The sequence below is a fragment of the Rhyacophila brunnea genome, unplaced genomic scaffold, assembly GCF_057557595.1.
Source record: "Rhyacophila brunnea isolate RB1 unplaced genomic scaffold, BYU_Rbru_1.0 scaffold_6, whole genome shotgun sequence".
In the NCBI taxonomy this organism is placed as follows: Eukaryota; Metazoa; Arthropoda; class Insecta; order Trichoptera; family Rhyacophilidae; genus Rhyacophila; species Rhyacophila brunnea.
The window spans coordinates 14,028,690-14,050,941 of NW_028233276.1; the positions used below are offsets into that span (position 1 = coordinate 14,028,690).

The window sequence follows — 22,252 nt, forward strand, 5'->3', positions numbered from 1 at the left end:
AGTCGGATCGCCCATACCATACCAAAACTATTATGGTTTGGTTTAGGCAGCGTTTAATTGATTTTTAAAAAATAACCAACACCATCTGTAAATAATTGTAGTCTGTTTAACAAAGTTTTATGTGCACTATTTATGTCGGATCTTAACAGCCTACCTCCACCTTTCGCCACTTATATAATATAATCATTATTAGATTCCAATGTCATCATTTTGTAATAGTCTACCTTGATGTATATTATACTAATCTATTATTTTTGTCTTTCAATTAGTTATATGAACCGCCAATCCTTCGAAAGTGCGCAACAAGTTTTCCTAACACAACGAAAAAAAGATAATAGATTTTGTAAATCGCAAAGACTGTGATAGGCAGGCCAAATTGAAAAAATGCCAGACAAAACAGCATAGAACCTAACCAGGTGAGTACCCCAGCAGAGATGAGCTACAGGCAGACGGTAATATACGTGGTTTGAGTGTGTGGAAGATCATTGGAAAACGATGATAAACTGGGGGAGGGATAGTAGTCAGTGAAAGAGATCATATCCAGCCCTGAGATTTGTTGGATGGACGGTGTGAATCGATTTATTATTCTGTCCATAATAAATGAGAGAACCACGGGAAAAACTGTAAATTTTTTTTTAAAAAGTATGTAATAACTGGTCTATAATCATAACTAATTAGTTATTCAGTTTATTCTGAAATTTTCCACGTACGCGTTGACTTGGCGTTATCTACTGTAGGTATTGTCACGTGTGATCTACTAGATTCACTTTTAAAAAATTGGCAGTTATATTTTCAAAAAAGAGTACAAAATAGATTCATAATGTATTAAAATGTGTAATAAATAAAATCTTCATTTATCATTATGAAAAACATTACGTAAGTATATTATATATATCTTTCAAAGATGTTTTAAAAATTAAATTTTAATCAATAAAAAAACAAAAAAAATTAAAATTGCCCTATAAATAATATTCAATCATCTCTCCAGCTTATCATTATGTTTGGTCTTCTCGTAACCGAGGATGACATTCCTTGTTAAAGAATCCAGTGTAGGTGAAGTCCTCCTGGTGCAGAATTGCGATATCGCTCTAAAGATCAAGGCCAACCCCACAATAAGGGCCATTCCACTGAATATCTTCTGCACTACTGGCATCACCAGGACTGTGAAGATGGTCATATTCCAGATGTAGTCAGGCAAGGTTAATTGAATCTGAAAGCATAAATAGATTTCAATAAGACTACCATTACATAATTTATATTTATAAACACGTAACTCTTCACTTGTAATCGTTACCTTTTTTTTTTCATTTCTATGAACGCTGAGAAACCCAATTCCCAAAGATACGATGATCCAAATGGCAACAGAGATTCAATGGCGTGTTATAACTAATCAAGGATATTGATTTCAAACCGATATCCAAAAAGCTTACAACTCTAGTTCAGAAAATGAGACTTTGTGCGCGCAGGATCATTATTCAAGTCTATTAAATTGTCTTCCACTATTAAATGTTAGGTGTGTACCGTGATGACCCACTCCTACATTTATCGAAGTGATGAAAAATACGTCTACGCCTAAAACGCATTCAAGCTCTGAACTTTAACTTTTCTTGGCCATAGTTTACACTTTGTTATATTATGTTCGTCACTAACGGCCCCCAATCCTTCATGTGGTCCAGAGGAAGGTGTATGTCGGTGATAAGACTAGGTGGATATTAATCTTCAGTGTTGTTTATTTGTCAATTAATCTCAAAGTATAAGTACATGGTATAAGTAAATAGGAAACAACTCAGGAGAGTTTGATCCGCGGTGAAACAACTTGGAGAGAGTAAGGCTAGTTAAGTTTGAACAAGTTGAATTATATGTTTTAGAATCATTTATTTCCAATGTTATAAATATGATATAGTAAGTAAGTATTTTTAGTGACGCTCAGTTCATATACAGAATGTTCGCCGGGAAGGTTTACTACTTTAATTTTGTATAACTTTATGGAAAATGAAAACAAAATGGTTTAATGCTGATAAATGTTTGGTGGTTGTGACTGGTCCTCCGCCGTCTTTAGCTGTCAGTCGCCATTTTGGAATTCAGCTATCTTTTTGTCATCGAATTATAGTACGCGGTCCAAGAAATGATAGTATTTCGGCAAAAATTATAGGACGTATTGAATATGTAAGTTTTTTGTTTGTCACATAAACATAATGGAGAATTCGAGAAATTCTGATGCCCTGCTTTATTTAAACACCTCTTACGACCGAAAAATGCTAATCGGCGAATTCAATTAATTCCATTTTTCCATTTAACCTAACCCAACCCACCCCAATCTAACCGTCGAATTCAATTAATTCAATTTTTCAAAATGTGGCATTTTTGACGTACTATACTTTTAATAGTACGTGGACGAAAATGTTACTTTTTTAATAGTACGAGGACCAAAATGTACTACAATTATAGTTCGGTTGGCAACACTGCGCTCACTGACAGATGGCAGCTCGCGACTGCGGAGAACCAGTAAAAAGACCCAAATGTTTTATTAAATGTTGGGAATTACGTATGGAAAACAATGTCTAAATGTCCGCCTCTGTTAACCTCACAAATGCGGGCTCCTTTTACAACATATTCCATCACATTTTCATACATTTCAACCGCTATTTCATTAATTTAGTCACGAATATTTTATTTAAATTGCTGAAGTGTTTCTGGTTTATTGCTCTTTAGATATCCCTACAAAAGAAGTTCGGGGCTATTAAAGCCGGCGACCATGGAGGCCAATCGCCATCACCATTTCTTGAGACAATTTGTTGTGGAAACAGATGTCTCAGTAATGCCATTGTAACATTGGCTGTATCTGAAGTTGTACCATGTTGTTGGAACCACAATATGTCAACCAAGCCCAAAGCATTAAATTCTGGTGTCAAAAAGTTGTCAATCATGTTACGATAACGTTCTCCATTAAGAGTTACCGTAACGCCACGTTCATCTTTAAAAAAGTAAGAGCCAATGATTCCTCCAGACCACATAGCGCACCATACAATCACTTTTAATGGATGCAAAGGTGACTAATGAATAAGTTGGCCTGTAATTATCTGCTATAGAGCCTCTTCAAAATCATTCACTAAACGATAAATACTGGGTTTTGATGGCACATTTCATCTCCCTAAAATTTTACATAATTTTATTAGTCTTATACTCACATATTCCGCCCAGAACAATGGCAAGACCATATCGCTGAATAGCTGAATGTTCTTATTGAAGTATTTCAACTCTCTGATGACGAGATTGCTCTGTGACCTGGCGCAGGACTCCAGAGGAACACCTGTGGTCTGAAAAATGAAATGACAATTGAAAATAAACACTGAGAATTGAACGAATATAAGTGCACTGGTGACCAAGTTTATTAAATTAACATCAAAGTTGAATTATTATGACATTGTAAATAATTCTACATAACACCAACATTCTGTAAATGAAGTCTTGTTACTAATGATAAATATTGATAATTTTTCAATTTTTCAAATCCCATATTAAGAATAAAATGTTTACAACTTTTCAAACAAAGCAGCTATCAGTGGCGAATAGTGGATGTCGGCGGTTAAAATCATACATAAATAGCGTACACTAAACTTTGTCAGTCATACGTATTTGTTTACATTGAACTATGAATTGAATAAGTTAAGAATCCTGTTTTATGCATAAACGGGTATCTTCCCGACAACAGTTTTTTTTTAATTTCATGCAACTTGCAAGTGCGGTACCTAGAGTCTGTCTTCTATAAGTTGGCGTGCGGTTTCCCCCCGCTTCAGCATCTTAACACTGCATTCTCTCTCATTTCCTCCCATTGAAAACTTGAAACAGTCGAACGTGATGGCACAATGCTTTCCGTCCGCAGACCACGTGACGTGAACGCCAGCTTATAGAAGACAGACTCTAGGTACTTGTTTAATCCTCAGCGCCCCAATAAACCATTTACAAATAATAATTGTTGGTAAAATCACAATTATTCTACTACAAAGATTTCTCTGCGTATTATTCTGACAAAGAAATAAACTACAAATCATTTCCCCCCATTTTTTTTCTTCAATGAGACAATTTAATTTTAAATATATGGAATACATGAGTAGGTAACATTAATATGTTTTTCAATCACCCGCATGTATTTTTTTTTAGATTTAAACAAAAACCACACCACGTGTGTCTAAAATATCCATGTGTATGTTTAGCATAATGCTTAATTATTATTGATCGAAGGTGCTTGATTAGTGTTATATCAATAAATGCTAGTTAAGGTACATATATGGGTATATGACTTACAGGCTCAACAATTGCATATGAAGCATGTTCCTTCGGGTTGGGCTTTAGTCCTGCAATTTTATTGAAGACACTTGGGTCTGTCCCGCCAAAATGTGGTAATGACATCGCCATTGGGAATTCTGAAATAATATATTACATTCAAAATCAATTCGAGCAAGTTACCTAACTAACTTTACAACTTTACAATAAATTTACCAAAATATATCAGAACCAAACTAAGGTGAGCTTGAGAATCACTCAATCACCATCAACCTCATGTGTGATATGAAAATTTACACATTTTCGAGTCACATACTCTCATGTATCCTCGATTTTAGTGGTTTGGAAGGGAACTACAAATTACAGGTTGTCAGGTACATTTTGTAGGTTGTCAGTTTATATTATTGAATGTTCTGCACATCTATTCTATGCACAAGACTGCTATTGGCGGCTATCGAGGATAGTTTATCATATTTACGTATTGAGGCTGTTAATTGTTACAATAAGTTAACCGTCTGAACTGTCAAAAAGTGCTATGTTTTAACAGCACCTCTCTTGGCTGTGTTAACTTTTAGAACGAGATAGACAGTTGTGACAGCTTAGACGGCTAACTTATTGTAACAATTTTATTATAATACCTCAATACATAAATATGGTAAACTACCCTCAATAGCCATCGATAGCAGCCTTGTGTATATAATAGATACGCTGGTGGTTCTAGTATGTGAGATCACGTGACATGATGGAGAAATTTTGTGATTAGATTTCATGGTAAGGACATTACTTTTCAGTTTAAAAAGTGCATCTGTCCTTTTAAGATAGCTAAGACAAAATAACAAAATAACAACAGACAGTAGAAATGAATTTACATACAATTTGAGAAAAAAATGGAAAAGGGCAGTTATACTTCTGCTTACGGACGGAAAATCAGTACAGGAGCATATTCATAAAATAATTTTCTATTCCATCGGGGCTAGTTCATCAAATATTATAATAATATGATTCCAACGTTCAATATAGTATTACGAGGCATATATAGAAATAGTGTTTCTTACTGTAGAAGCATTTGGAGACATCACTCAGCCCGTCCAACAGTTTGGGAGTTCCGGCATAGCAGTCACCGTTCCCGGTGCGGTGGTATGCTTTGTCCGTCAGGTGAAATCTTAACGCTTTGATACCGCGCATCTCTAATTCATCTGGAAATCAATTATAACATTACAGTTATTAATAATCATTTATGTTGTCGTCTATACCCTGCTACAAAATGAATAAACAGAAGGCTGAACAGATGCTATATAACTTAGTTTCAAGGTATTTTACCACATATATATCAGATATTACAGAATATATCAGAACGCGACGACAATGCATTGTTTTATACTTTTAGCCATTTTTAAGCAGAATTGAATTCATTTTCAGTTGATTATCTTTTGTATGGAAAGTTATTATTGTTGGTTGCTAAGGGGGTCCTAGCATCTAAATTATTAATATATACATGCGTTACTATGGAAATCAATATGAAATGTCAAAATGACATTTCAGTATTCTCTATTTATTCAGTATTTCTATCATGTACAATAAAAAGTTTTTATTAATACATAGAATTGTCAAGTTTATAGGATTCAACAAAAAATTTAAAAATGTGGTATATAAAAAGTTCTTTTTATCTTCTAATTATTAATTGATTAAAATCGGCAAGTGTCTGAATAACCAGTGACATTACATTAATAATTGAAAATAAGATAATTTCAAATATGTTTATTAACATGACGGAAGAACATGACAAATATATATAAGCTTAAGACATTCACAACATGACATGTAGATATTCACTGGTACCCTCGATAGCAGCCTTGTGTATAGAATAGATACCTATGCAGATTGTATTATCAAACGTATTTTGTGATGAAATGAATTCGTCTATTGAAATACGATCTTAGAACTGATTGAAATAAAAAAGATACCAGGTTTATAAGTATCTGAAAGGAGGTGTTTTTTGTTGATTCGTCATACTTTCAAATTTCAGATTATTATTATTTTCAACTAGAAATAAATAACATTTTCATTGACGACAAATGCATTAACTTCCCCAGATTTTATGATCGAGTTTAGATTTTAATGCATTTGACATCCATTAAAACGTGATATTGGACTCTACTTTTTCTATTTCATATTTTTGGTTTTCTAAATTCATTGCGTATGGCAGCAAAAAATGATTATTTATTATCTGTGAGCATCCGGCGGTTCCTCCTGTGACATATGCATATACCAATTAATTTTGATTTATAAAAAAAAAAAAACGAAAGTTTCGGGATTATGTTTACTAATCCCGAGATTCATATATCGAAAATTGTCCGGGATCCCGAAATCCCGTGATTGGATTCCCTAGTACCCAGTAGGGAATTTTATAAATTTATTTAACAATGCATTCATATTTATAAATTATAGATGACTTAGGAAAAAATACAAAAAAAATATGGAAAGACAAAAAATTGTTGTTTTAATTTAATAAAACGCAATTTTTTTTGTAGTACTTATTCCACTTTTAATCAATAGATTAGGACCAGTTTCGTCCGCCTCAGAGAGACATTTTCAACTTCTTTCAAATTTAGTTGAAAATGTCCTTCTGAGGCGGACGAAACCGGTCCTAATCTTTTGATTAAAAGTGGAATAAGTACTACAAAAAAAAATGCATTTTATTAAATTAAAACAACAATACAATGCAGTTCCACCATGGATTGACAGTTAACAAAATAAAAGAAATTAAAGACAAAAAAAGTTAAGGTGAATGCTCTGCTTATGAGAGGCACCTCCGTCCATCAATTATAACTATATAATCATTTTGTAATATTATATATATAAGTAATCCATTAAAAACACATTTTAAAATCTGGGGTAATAAAACTGTCATGCTACATAAAATTAATTATGTTTTTTTCTTTTGAAAGACTGGCGAGTAACAAAGATTCTTGGAGGCGCCATGTGGTGTCCATATGCTCCAACTGAGAGATAGACTTGGTAGAAGAAGTTATTATTCATTCCTAATAATCAGAGCCTTCATGTCTATTTATCCGGCCTTGTCGGTCCAATCAGCAGTATGTACGTGTATTTAATAAAACACCAAAGTTATTACCTTGATAATGCAATGTGACCACTCTGCAGAGAGTCTTCCGCCAGTAATCTAACTTAGAGGTGTTGTCCAAGCGCTGAGAGTAGATGAGTCCTTCAGTGGAGCCCCTCAGCGAATCGTTGCACCCGGTGTCCTTGAAGCCGGGCAGGTCGGCTGACCCGTCGAACTTATCCAAAGAGAAGAACTTTTTATCGCCCCAACGGCGGCCGATGTACACTGTCACATTGTCCGTGAAATCCCGGTAAATCTAAAATTAATCAAGATATTGAAAAAAAGACTCTTGGTACTTTTTACTTGTATTGAATATGTGGTAACTGTCCACGAAATTCTACTCATCACATAATCTATCCCATCTTCTTCACGTCATCATTAACACAGTGTTTGTGACATATTTGTATAAATAAATGATATACTTATCAAAAGTATATGACAGAGGTGGTGAACCTTTTTATGATTAGTTGATAAAAGACTAAAAAAATATTTGTTACGATGGTTGGTGCGCCTAAATATTTTTTTGTGTTTAAAGTTTTACATGGTCCTACAATTTTTTCGTGTGGCAATAAAATTCCCACGTGGCACGCATGCCATAGGTTCGCCATCGCTGATATAGGTATAATGGTTTATGGATTGTTGCAGATGCGTCAGATGCACTAAATTGTGTTAAATTTCAGCATCAATCGGATGATTGTCTGTTTTGTTATTGTTAAAACTTTTATTGTCACGTGAGCATCAAACGGTTAATCTAACTTACTGGCTGACTCAAAATCAAAGCATTGCACTGTGACAACTAGTAGCTGCGTGTACTAAGTGTAAAATTCTCACATTTGCCACGGTCGCAATGGTGCAATAATTGGTTGTGATCGTAAACCGATCAACGATCATCCGAAACACTGCTCTACATTTCACTTCAATAATGATAATACCTACTTAAAATCTTAATATCGTAAAATTCAATAAATTTTATACTTTAATTTTCACATACCTACCGATCTATCCACATTACCGACACTTTTGGCTCCGGATTTGAGCCAACCAGAATCCTGGACAGGAACCTCTATTCTGAGTTGATTGTCAACCCTTACATAGATATTATGATTATGATTGAAATTAAAGTAAACATTTAATATTTTTTTACTGACCGATTGTAGCATTCCCATGTTTGATACGGGCACAAGCCCGGGAACTATATTTCTGACAGACGTCAACAGGGGGTCGGAGAAATTCCACATGTAATTATAAAGTGTTGTCTTCACAATCGGAGACGACTTGTGGAATTTTGCCATGTACGAGAAACCTTGCTTGGCTAAAAAATTATAGTCGTATAGATAAGACGCGATACCCTGAAAATATATAAAAACATGTGTTACTATCGCTTTTATTTAGACTTCAGCCCTTTACTAAAATCACTGTCTGTTTGTTTTATTATCTCCTAAGTTGTGGAGTCTACATGATGTTACGTGACATCAAAGCGTTCATAATGAAGAGTAGTAATTTGAAATTATTTTCTATATCACAAATGCGAGGTCTTAATGTCATACAACACTATCTATAAATATGCAATTTTACAGGAGAGCCAAAAAACCTTTTTTTAGTTTCTTAGAAATAGAAATAGAATAGAATCCTGAGCCATTCAAGAATATCTGCCTCACTGAACAACTGGTTGTGTCAAGTGATTTACTGTTTAATATTTAATTTAATACATATTTATATAAGTACTGAGTTTATAAATTAATATGTATAATTTAGTAAATACTTGATTTCGATTATAAATAAAACTGTAATCTGCTAGTACAAATTTCTCAAAAAAACTATTTTTGCGAAAAACCTGTTTTAATTTTTACCATATTTTGTATGTATGCACTATAATCCGCCGCTTTCACTAATTGGACACTTGTCTGGTTTTTGGGGTGACGGATTACTGAGAGAGTACTGTACATAGATAGGTAGTAGATTTTGTGTAACAATTATTAGACATTGAATAGGTGCCTACCTAAACAGTGAAAAGTTATTTTTTTATTTATTTATTCTGCGCAAAAAAATGTGAAGGAAGGAAGAAGATATTTTTTTTAATATTTTTTATAAGAAGATTAGGTACCTATGTATTTATGTAGTTTGACAATGTTCGTGTTGGTATTTTAATATTTTCAATTTCTAAAAAAGTAGCCTATTTACGAAAAAGCCATGCAAGCAAGACAAAATTTTATACAAATAAAAAATAGTTTTTATCGTGGGGGTCTCAAAATCAATCAGTGTGTCAGGCCTCCACTAATTGAACTAATTGCGTTGAAGATAGTATTGTTTTGAGCTGATGTGTCAAAAACATCCGATCCCCCCCCCCCCCCCCCCTCAGTGTGATGAATAACACTAATTTTTTTTTTTAATGCACAACCAAATAAATATGTACCGAGAAATGGGGTGAAATTAGACCAATGCTATTTTCTGAACTTTTTGTACCTAATTAATATTTCATGCCTCAGAATATTTTTAATAGCCACCCCACCCCTCATGACTATAAATTTTACATTATATTATGTCATCACAACACCATGTTTGATCCTAAAAAGATCACATGGTCCTCCACAGAGTGGAGCTTGTATTAACAGATTTTGTTTTTAAGAGAAATGGATGTTAGCCAATTGCTCAAATTATTAATTCCAACATTGAAAACAATATTTTTTTTTGCCAGACCCAGGATTCGAACCCAGGACTTAAGGTATTATAAGCCAACACCGCTTGGCCATCGTGGGCACATAAATATATAAATTTAATATAATATCATCATTGTTGCTTCTCAAAAAAATCCTGTATTTTCTATAATATTTAAAATGGGTCAATATTTTCATATCGATATGTTTCTTCTGATGTGACAACCCTACATACCAGTACAGCGACGTTTGGCAAAACCAGTGTAGCATTCAAATCAATGTGTTTGTTGTACTCGGGAAGAAACTCCAACCATCTTTTTGCTGTATATGTCATAGTGCCATTATCATTGAATATGATATTTGTATGAGTCAGTTTCTCCCTGTAATCAAAATAAGAATTTCATATTTCATGAATCAGCGTTAAATTAGTTACCAGCTCAAAGACTGAAAATAAGGCTGGTTACACATTACGATAGCTGGACGCAAACACAAATCACAGGAAGTAGCAGTCTAGGTATTCGTTTCAGGGATGGTTCAGCTCATTAGCCATCGTAATGAGTGACTAAACTAACAAAAGGAAAGACACTTTGTGAAATTTTGGCGTTAATATACTTGATATCATTAAAGAAACGTTTTAGTGTGAATCGGTAACCCGGGCAAAATTAATATTTTTTAAGATGGCAACCTGATTACAGCAGTAATTTTTTTTATCAGCTATAGAATTCTTTATTGAATGTATTTAATAATATTTGAACTACTTTTAAAGCTTCAAAATATACCAATTATTAGAAAAATATTTGTGCCTAAAACAAAATAATTGATTAGACTTAAACCCATAAACCGCTTGTATTGTGATGTTTGCGAGTTCAAGTCGCTTACGGTAAAAATAATATTCTAAAAAAGAATCTAATACGCATGTGTCTGAGGTATTCTAAATTATATAATACCTGGTTGAATTTCTGGATAATAGCATGTACTCACTTGTAAGTCACCGGTCCCACCTCGGTGAAATTGAGAATTTTATCTACCCCGCTTAAGAATTCATCCGCATTGGTGATGTTAAACGCGTGGAACTTCATCAAGACGTCATCCGGAGGATTCGCCCACCATTCATACGCCGGCAACCCTGGTGAATTAACAATATAATTAAAATGTTGATTATACTAACTATACTTCTTTTCACATGTTGGTGTTGGTTGGAAAATTGCATATAAATAAATCATCAAGTGTGCACTTTATATTATGAAGTATATTCAGGGAACTCAACTCAAGGAAGTGTCAAGAATATGTCATATGTCGAATACTGACAATTGCTCTCGGTTGATGCAATGATGCTCATTCAATATTGGTGTATTTGAAGGTTGTAACACACACTATTGCACGTCTCTAATGTGTCTCACAAATGCGTGATTGATTTTCGTAGGACACTCACACATTCAAAACCCTGTGTCAAAATGTAGTGTATTGGGATATAGAATATCGGAATTCTTTTGAATATACACGTCATTACAGATTTTAATATGAAAATAGTTACTTAACTGATATCATTATTTTATAATATTTTTTTGTATTTACTATGAATGGCTCTGGCCTATGAACATAATTTTGTGAAGGCCCATCATTTTAATAATCCAAAGTTAAATGAAATATAATGGATAGTTTGGTCAACCTTTAAATTCGGCTGCCCTCATGCAATGCAAATTTTGCACATAATAAGTGCTCCATTATAATATGGAAGTTGATAATAATTATTTTAATAAGATTATATATTCTTTTTTCACATAATTTTTTGGCCATTGGCAGTGGTGGGATTCAAAATATTATTTTTTTCATCCGTTCAGTTGTATTCAAATTTATCCGAATTTCCTTTTCGTTAGCTATATTTTGATTTTCCTTTTTTTATTCTTAGGATCATCAGTTGTGAGGTTAGCTAAGGTTGCTCTGATTGATCTGGGTCTCAAGCATTAGGTAATATAGTTAACTGTAAAGAATTAATCTTTTCTCTGCGTCACGATATAACTATGACAGTATCTGACAAGCCACAAATTTTTAATGACACACGTTGAATGTAGAGCAAAGCTCTTAAAAATCGCTTTAATACCAATAATTTGTGACTAAGTATTTCACAATTATCCACACAGATGTCACTGTGTGTTTAATTTTTTAGATTATCCAAATCAATTCACAGTGGCAAGTAATTTGAGTTTAAAGTCGGACATATCGCATAGAGAGAGATAACTCGCTGAAAGCATAGAACCGGGTAAGGACCAGTTCAGCGAATCCAGGAAAATCTAGGAAACAGTTCATGTGAATCAATCCAAAATCCAAACCAACTGAATCCCACCACTGGACATAATATTTGTATAAACATTAACTATAGCTATATTGCAGTGATGTGGTGAGTTGCAGTGGACGTACAATATGTAAAGAAATAGTAATTACCAGGGGTCATTTCAAGCCTCTCCTGCATCAAAAACTCTAGTGGAGTCCAAATGAGAGTCAGGACACCAATCACAAAGAAAAGAATTCCAAACACCAACTTCACCACTGGACCTGAAAACAATGTTAAAGTAAAATTTTATTTATGTTGTAAAATATTATGGCATTACAGATTGTTGGGCAAAGCATTGATATACAATAATACGTCAATGGTATAAAAAGCAATGAAACAATGAAAGAATTTATGTACCAACAGGTACTAATCAGGAGTGAAAAAAATTGCTTGAACAACATTATAATTATAATATATGAAAAGAAATAAACACAGGATACCGCAGAGGGTAATTTAATTTTTGGAATCAATAATGCTTATCATTCAGGGCAGCCACCCCAAAAATATTATGACGAATCGATTGCATCATCTGCGTCAAAGAAAATCGCCAATGCAGCAAATAAAGTTATACTATCTTTTGATTTACCCTTTCAAGAATCTGAAATTGGTGAATGGTGAAATTTGAATAAGATTGGATGTTTACTGATAGCAATGGCGAGGGGTGGAGATAGGCTGTTTAGATTCCCCTCGCCACTTATTTGCTCACAGGTACCAAGGATTAAATGAGTTCAAGTGGTATATAATTAAAAAATATGTTGGTAACAGTTTCCATATCACCACATACCCATGTACAGTGGCGCATTTCGTGACGTACAGGTTTGATTTTGAGACGCTTTAAGATAAAAAATTAACAATTAAATTTTAACTTCCATAATTTTTTTATTATGTGTAAACTATACAAACACAGGTTTAATCGCAATTTAATAACATTGTAAAAAAAATAGATACCTACTTATCTTTTAAAAATAGGGGAAAGGGTTGTAGGTACCTTGGGACACTTGCTCTAGAAATTAGTAGTATATAACAGTGCTCCGCAACCTTTTCTCACTCACGGCACACCAAAGGTCTTCCCAGAATTCCGCGGCACACCACACGTAAAACAATTTATACACCAAAACATGGACCCCACATCCAAGATTTTTGGAGGCCCCTCTACCTATCGCTAAGGTTAAAGACAGTGTGATACTCTAAAGTAGCGTTTTTCAGATGGTGTTCGAGGTAAAATTAATGTTAAATTAAAATTGTATGTTTAGCGATCATCCACTTGAATTATTATGGTTAATTGTCGAGTTAAGAATAATTATTTGTCCAATATTGATACAACGATAATAATAAATCATATGTTTTAAAATATTGATACTAATAAGGCTAGAACCCTGTCAGCCCCCCCCTTGTGGGGGCCATGCTCCAAAATTACATTAATTTATGTTTTTTTATTTGGTAAACAATTAAATATACAAACAACATAACACACGACGAATAACTAAATGTACCTACATATTTCCATGTATTTGTATAATCAATATAATAACTAATTATTAATGTGATAACTCAGCTTGTTCAATGAACGTAAAAGTTTTATATATTATTTTGACTTGATATTTGAAAGAGCAACCCGAAGTTCTCGGTCAAGCAGACTGCTTATTATTTTTAATTATAACTTGAGATGAAAAACTTTGCCCACATAACATGTCGTAGAAAATGGGAGCAGAACTGCGATAGCCTTGTCGGAAATCCGAGGATATTCTTTATTAACCAAAATCCAGAAAATAGCCAATGGAAAATCGGCGAAGGTCAGTTTTAGCGTCCCGCCGTTTCTCAATTTAACCAATTCCTCTCAAATTTGTGAGGAAAGCGGTTCTATAGAATTTTCGGCATTAGTTGCCAAAGGGTTCCGAATCCAGTCGTATTGATTGTGTGAAAGTAATGATTAAATTTCTTTTGCAGCAAAGATATTTTTTTAAGACGGATCCAAAATTAATTGTTTTTTTTTCAATGGTGGTCTACTAGATCTTTCACACATTTGTAGAGATCCGTAAATTAGGAGCACGTCAATATATTTTCATTCTGACCATGGATTGTTTTATTAAGTTCATGCAGGTGCTCAAATATATTACCAGTCATGTACGCAAATTTGGCTATCAAGTACTGTATATACTTACAAAATTATTTGTATTTTTTTTAAGCAATGCATCGCGGCACACCTAGCATCGTCTCGCGGCGCATCGGTGTGCCGCAGCACAGAATAGTACAAATTACACAGTGACATTATGTTGGCATCTATATGTTCTATTTGTTCACATAGCCATTTTAGTTTCAGTTATTCTTTGAAGCATCAATCACGAAGTCATTTATTTATTTATTTAGAAAAAGAGTATTACTGCATTACAGCGATTGGCTAATGCGCCATAATACATAAAAAATACAAAATTATAAAAATGTCTTAATTACAAATAACAACTTTACTAATATAACAGAAAAGTAGAAAAGACAGCATGTGTTTATGTAAATATTAAAGAAACATGATGATGTGAATTATAAATTTAACCTATTTAACAGTCCACAAACATTATATAGTTAATAAAAAATTAATCAACCTTTATGGTGCGATCAAATAAGTTAATCGCACGATGCACAGCATCATGAAACATAACATCTTTACTGCGACGAGGTATCTTGAAGACCGTAGAGTTGCGAGTGATATCTATTGGTGAGAACATGAAAATTAATATTTGCCAGTAGGTAGGTATATACGGATTGTAAATGAACCCAAGAAGAAGTAAAAAGAAATGCTTTAAGAGCAATCACTCTTCGGGTGGACAGGGATTGCATTGATAGCATAGCCAGAAGAAAACGAGTCGGGAAATTCATTTTGGAAAGAACCCGTATGTTCTTAAGTAGAGAAATCTAAAAAATCTATTGTGGACTCGATCCAACTTAATTGTGTGGATGAACATATTAGGACCTATTAAATAATGCTGGCATATTCAAGAATACTCAACACAAATGATACGTATAATGTACGTAGCATCTCTAAGTTGCGCGAATCAACTAATGATTTTCAAAGTTCAAGCGTGACTATTCAAACAATAAATAAATCAAACAAAACAATGAATTACTAACCCCTTGTTGAGCGTTTTTCATTCATCACCGATTTATGCCAGAGTGATCGTGAGAAACTGATTGAAGGGTATTGGATATTTACATAATTCATTATGAATACTAACTACTTATCTACTACAAAATTATCCATCGTCACGAATTTCAACCGCAATATTATTCAGGGCTATGTCATGGAGTCACATGGAGTCAACAAGTATTTCAACGGAAGCCAGAGGAGGTACCTATTTGCCTATTTGGTTAGTTTTAAAAACTAAGAATGGTGTAACTTCTATATTGTTCCAGTCACTTCATAACGGTCATTTAGGAAACTAAAATCACCCCTGCTCGCGCTAAATACAACGCTCTGACGTATCGGATAAGCATCAGTAGCTCAATGTCATTGACGCATTACGGTATACAAATATTATGAATAATAATAATATTAGAATACCAAAATTATAATACGGCATCACAATCCACACAAACACAACATAATATTGTCACAATATACAAATGGTTATCACAATAATAAAAAGAGGCGTCGATAAAGCCTCAATCGTAATTCCATAAGCTTGGTGACTGGCAGAAGACATTCTCAGTGGCTTAGAATTCTCCGCACTAGAGGACAAGAGTGCGAACGAAACTCCCGGGTGGCAGGATTGAGCAAAAGTTCAATTTTTTAAATGATTTTATTAAAACATAATAAATATATGTTATTAAATTAAATTAACTCAATCTTATGTTGAAACTACCTACGCATGCTGCCATGAGGGGTAAGAACGGTGTATACAACTGTTACCTACATATTACATTTTTATTTATGAAATTTAAATCTCCGTATGACTAATACAGATGTATACAATACATCGAAAAGCATTGTTTCCAAAGAGATTCAGTCTTTCAATCTCTTTGATTGTTTCAAAGTCTCAACAAAATGGGCAAGTAATCTTAATTTTTTGTAAGACAAAAGGTTCACCAGAAAATGAACCGAGGCATAAAGCTACAACGTTTTAAGAAAAAAAAAGGATCTATCTCAAGCATTTATTTCACAGATAATAAAAAACTCACCTGCGTCGTAATTTTCCTTCATGTCATTAAATACAGCGCTCAAAATGGAAAAATTAACGAACCGGAGCGCTCAACAATTTTCTGAAGACATTAACATTGTTATCAATTTTTATGTGTATTTTATATAAATAAGTGTGTTAGATTTTTTTGTTTTATGGTCTATGTAGCCCAGACGGTCAAATTATTTTTTCCACGAGGCGAAGCGATAATTTTATCGATTTCACGAACCGGAACGATGCTCCGGTCCATTTCGAGCCCTGTTTGATTACCTATTTCATTTATAAATTGTGCTTCCGTACTCCATCGAGACATTCCGATCGTTCCAAATCGCTTTATTCAGAGTGTTGAATACTTCATAGTGCACCAGTGTGCATTAACATTATAACGCAATTCGATAAGCATTTTTCATGTAGGAACCGCTAGTTAACATCGTCAAAGGACACTGGCGCGAATCCAGCGGTTACAGGTTATTGTCTCATCGGGTGTCGTATTTTTTCTAGTGGTTATATATTTAAGATGTTTTCAAATTGTGTATGTTTAATACTTATTCATTAATTCTTGAATTTTCAAATCTTGCTAATAGACAAAAATCAAGAAGTTGTAAGCTCTAGTGTTAACGGCCGACGTGCGCCAAGTAGGTCAAAATGGAAATTTTATGGTATTTTCAGAGATTTCCTGGATATTCCTTAAACGTTGTGGATAATCTATTTATATAATTTTGAAGCCTTATTATCCTTTTATATTTATTTTAAACATTTGATGACTGCATAAAGTTTTTTTATTACATAAAAAAAAAATTTTCGGTTCGGTACATGTTTAAACACGCGCATTAATATGATCTTACTCCCTACTTAATTTATTGCTACGGCCGTACGTTGTAGCTTAACTTCTGGGAAATACCAATACTACCTTATACTTAGGTCAATAATTATTATAAAACAATCATTATTCGTAGGATGTTAATCACATTTGAATGGTCAAAGAAATAGCTTATAATCAGTATCTTCAAATGTTTTAATTGTGTCCATTTTTTAAATAATAAAATGCCTAATTCTTGTCAAATTTGGGATCACAAAGATTATAAAATATATTTTTTTATCGTAAATATTTCACTATATAATGTTAACAATAATTTTACTAATGGTTTTATAAATGCGTTTAAAAATTAATAAAACCAAAAAATCTTGTATGAATGTACTGAAATATGACTATATTCTAAAACATGAGATCGAGAGGTTTAAAAGAATACTATTTTATGTAATAAAAATACTTTATGCAGTCATCAAATGTTTAAAAAAATATATAAAGGATAATAAGGCTTCAAAATTATATAAATAATAGACTATCTACAACGCTTAAGGAATGTCCAGGGTTATGCTCTGAAAATACCATAAAAGCTCCATTTTGACCTACGTGGGGTATGTGGGCCCTTAAAAATCAGTAGCGAAGGGTGGAGGTAGGCTGTCGAAATCCACCATAAACAGTGCACATTAAACTTACTTAGTCATATGTATTTGTTTTTATTGAACTAAGACTACAGTTTGTTTACAGATTGTGTTTGTTAGTTTTTAAAAATCAATTAAGCCCTGCCTAAAACAATTGTTTATACTTTACATTCTTATATTACATACTTTTCATTGGATTTAAGAATACATATTACATAAATCGTTGGTTATTTTTTCTTAATTCATTAAATCCTGCCTAACCTAAATTATAGGGTATAAAAATAAGCTTCTGCATAATCTTAGATATTTTATAGATAGACGAGTATTTTTTGACTATTAGGTATATATTATGGCTTGGTTTTCGCAGGGTTTCATTGAATTTTAAAAACTAACCAGTGCCATTTGCAAATTATATTCTTAGTTTAATGTAAACAAATACGTATGACTGACAAAGTTTATTGTGCACTATTTATGGCGGATCTTAAAATCTACCTCCACCCTTCGCGACTGAGTGGTATCCGTATGTATACCTGACAAATATATTACAACGATTCATTAAGAGCATATATAAGTGAAACGGTAAATAATTTTCAACAATAGGTGGGACGAAATTTCGCACTCGTCGCCAATCGGAGAGCGGTAGTAGAGGTGTGAGCACGTCAATTTGTTTTGTGATGGCGTCGGAGGACTATATTCTTACATCGTGTAAAGGTGACTAAAAAACGTTTCGCATGTACTCGAAAAAGAAAACATGTCAATGAATATATTATTATTATTACTAATATAACAATAAACATAACATTATATGGACGCATGTTGAATTTTTATAACAAATTATTTTTGGTTCGGGACGCGTCATTTGCACAATCCGCGCGTCTAGTCACCATCTTTTTAGACCATGCCTCAGCTGAAGTATTATAGCCTTAATAATATTAGGGATACCTATTTACAATATTTTGTCCTGCGTTTTGTCCGTAACTTCGCTAGATCGTGCAGATTCGGATCGGCGAGTGTAATAATTACGTAATGGAATAATTATTGTTATCTTGCTCACCTCTTATGCGAAGAAACCGAACGCCATGACCCGACAAGGCCCTGGTTGCTACACCTTGCGAATACTTGTTTACATGCTACAATAATGAGATATAATGCCAAACCTACTCCACGGCAACAAAATTGATACAATTAATAGAAATGTTCGCGACGTTTATAATATGTAAATCTTAGTACCCACGCACGTTCTTGCTCGGCGGTAGAAGCATGCTCGTCGTTGCGTCCATACGTTCGAGACGCTCAGTCAAAGCGCACACGTTGAGTCATGCTCAAGCGAATTTCTGTCGAGCATCGAGTAAGAATTACGGACCTTGAATATTTTTCGCATCGAGCCGTTTGCTCGATATTCAACGAAAAAGCATCGAGCGCGATGGTACACACGTTGAGATATGTTATAACGGGCGTAAAACCATCGAGCAAGAACGTGCGTGAGTACTTAGTTTATGAAAATTGTACGAATGACAATTGACGGAAACTATTTTGCTTAAATGATTTTCCACCATTTGTGAATCAACCAAATAGTTTTGTACGAATTATTAAACCAAAATATCATAATTTTAATCTATGTTTATAAAGATTTTTTTAAAAAGCTGCCTTTGTAGAAAATACGGAATATGCTTCTTAGTGCCAAGGCACATGACACTGCAGTTTACAAAAAAAAAACGCAAACTGTGGTGGTTCAAACAAGAATAGTATCGATCTTTAGTGTCGTGTACTTTACCAGTAGCGGAAGTGCACAGGGCTCTGGGAGTTTTTTTTAATAAAACTACCTACTACAAAGGTTAAGTACTTATATATTTTAATAAAATGTATTAAAAATTTAACTAAGTATATCGATTCTACAATATATTTATAATAGAGACGTCAGACAACCAACATTCAGAGAATCAGTAGGCAAAGCATGTATACATATTTAATAATTTTAGCCGTCAGGGTTTAAGTAACCATCATCCGAGGGGCCCAGAGAAATTTTGCCGATAAAAAGAAAACACTCATTAAGTAGTTTTGTTCGAATATTATCAAATGATCTAATAATTTGCAATATCGTTCAATTATATTGGGTGCCTCGCACACACGCTCCAATAATTGGACCTCAGGCCAAACCTGTGTGTGAAATTGAATGTATTCTCCAGTAAATTGCAATTAGTCTCAACTCGAAATAAAAACTGAAGTAACTTACCACAACAATTACAGCATCCCCTTTTCTGCTTCGAAGGCTTACAACACTTTCTGCCATTGCCTAGAGCCGTCGACAAAACTTGTCCACTCTTTAACAGAACACTCTTTTTCCGCGACTTGTCCTCGGGTTTGAACAATGTATCATCTTCCTTGCACCGCACGCCACTCACCCAACTTTCTTCCATTGGTATATCTTCGCCGGAAGAAGACGGGCTTGAACAATCTTTCACATGTCCAAAACTAACACAACTGCCAAACTTTTGGATACCCTTAGAAGGCTCATTATTAACGCTGCATGTGCTCTTGATTGACATTTTTCTGGTACCGTCAACCAAATTTTGAACGCTCAGTTTTAATTTAAATATATTTTCATTGTCAGTATTTGACGTTTCTAATTTGTCATTAATATTTCCAATAAGTCTATCGATTTCGTTATCTTCTTTTTCGTAATTCGGGTGGCACGATTTGAAGTTGTAATGTTCTAAATCGCCATTTTTATTGTTTGAATTTGGCGCTTCTTTCTCGTGGATGACGTTCAGATTCTCGTCATCAGTCCAAGCTTTTGGTGGCAAATATCGAGAAAAGACTGAAGGTTTGTCATTTTTAGTCAATTTCGCTAACACATCACTGTAGCAATCGATGCTGTCGCTTCCAGTGTCTCCATCATTGGACCCAGACAAAGAAGAATAAGACGATGGTTGGTCTTGTAAAAATTCAACGGAATCGCTGTATTCAGATTTTTTGTACACTGCCAGATTTGTTTTGGGTTTATTTTCTTTAATATTAAACCCGGGCATTTTAGTTGTATTCTTCTTAACTTCTAATGATTTTTTTCTTTCTTACATTAACACTTTTTAAAACAACTACCTATAATAATTTATTTAATTTGGCTTCTTATAACATCCTTCACTGTATACACAATAGGTAGGTACGTAATTTTATGTAGGTAAATATGGTATTTAACTTACTATTACCTCAATTTATACGAAACACGTTCTATTTAATTGATTAATAGTAATCCATTAGTAGGTGTTTGGTTGTAAGGTTTTTTTTTTATATTGGTTTTATTAGATGATAATGTTATGTGTGAGTGTTACAAAATGTTTTAACGTGCTAAATAAAACGGATATCAACTAATTGTGCAACAAATTTTAGTGTACTAACCAAAGAGATTGAACTAATTATCCGTACTTAATGACTTCCATTAAAAGTAAACATGTTTATACGCATAAATAAATACATCTCGCATTAGACCAGTGCTCGAAATTAACTGGAGAGCACCGGAGCGAATGCCGGTTCTTGAAATATTCTAAATTAGTCTCGTGGGAGAAAAAATACTGCATTCTGGTTCGTGTATTATTAAAAAGTATTACATTATCAAGTGCAAAAAAAAGTGTTTATTAAGTTTATATGATTCAACAGAAAATTTAAAAACGTGGTATATAAAAAGTTGTTTTTATCTTGTAATTATTATATTATTATTTATATGAGTGTATATTATAACATATATTAATAATGTACTAGAAAAAATACCTGGTATCAGTTCCACCTGTCAACATTCTTGGTAATAATGATTTGCTAGTAATGCAATGTAAGCATCAGCTGTCAAACTATTAATTATAGGGGAATCCCATCATTTGTTTTAAAATGTAAAATATTCTATTATTTGCGTGAGTTTATTTTTCAAATTTAAAACATGCCTTTACACTTAAAAGTACAAATTTCTCTCATCTTCTCCGTTTTAATATTATGTCTTCTCACAGTCCCGATTTCTCCTACACTTTAACATATATTTTCACTCATGCGTTACAGACAGACAGATCAATAAATCATTGCAAATATAAAATATTGTAATTATGTTGTATCGGTTTATGCAGTAATATCTATAGTCTATGAGTAATATCATATAATACTATACTAATATGATTGACCTACAAATCAATAATAACGGTACAGGAAGTACAAAATTATTGACAATATTGTTGATAAGTAATATTTATATTACTATTATCGA

At 33.4% G+C, this 22,252-nt stretch overlaps 1 protein-coding gene across 1 annotated transcript; it reads right to left on the bottom strand.

The window, feature by feature from the left end:
• Positions 1 to 881: 881 nt before the first annotated feature.
• Positions 882 to 21,035, bottom strand: LOC147065230 (scavenger receptor class B member 1-like). Its single transcript, XM_085956916.1, has 11 exons — positions 20,880 to 21,035; positions 19,930 to 19,954; positions 12,502 to 12,612; positions 11,041 to 11,185; positions 10,295 to 10,439; positions 8,554 to 8,754; positions 7,418 to 7,661; positions 5,340 to 5,480; positions 4,306 to 4,424; positions 3,189 to 3,317; positions 882 to 1,210 (listed from the first exon to the last, which is right to left on the bottom strand). The coding sequence occupies exons 1-11, from the start codon at positions 21,033 to 21,035 to the stop codon at positions 977 to 979; spliced, it is 1,650 nt and encodes a 549-aa protein (XP_085813042.1). The 3' UTR covers positions 882 to 976.
• Between the last annotated feature and the right edge of the window lie 1,217 nt (positions 21,036 to 22,252).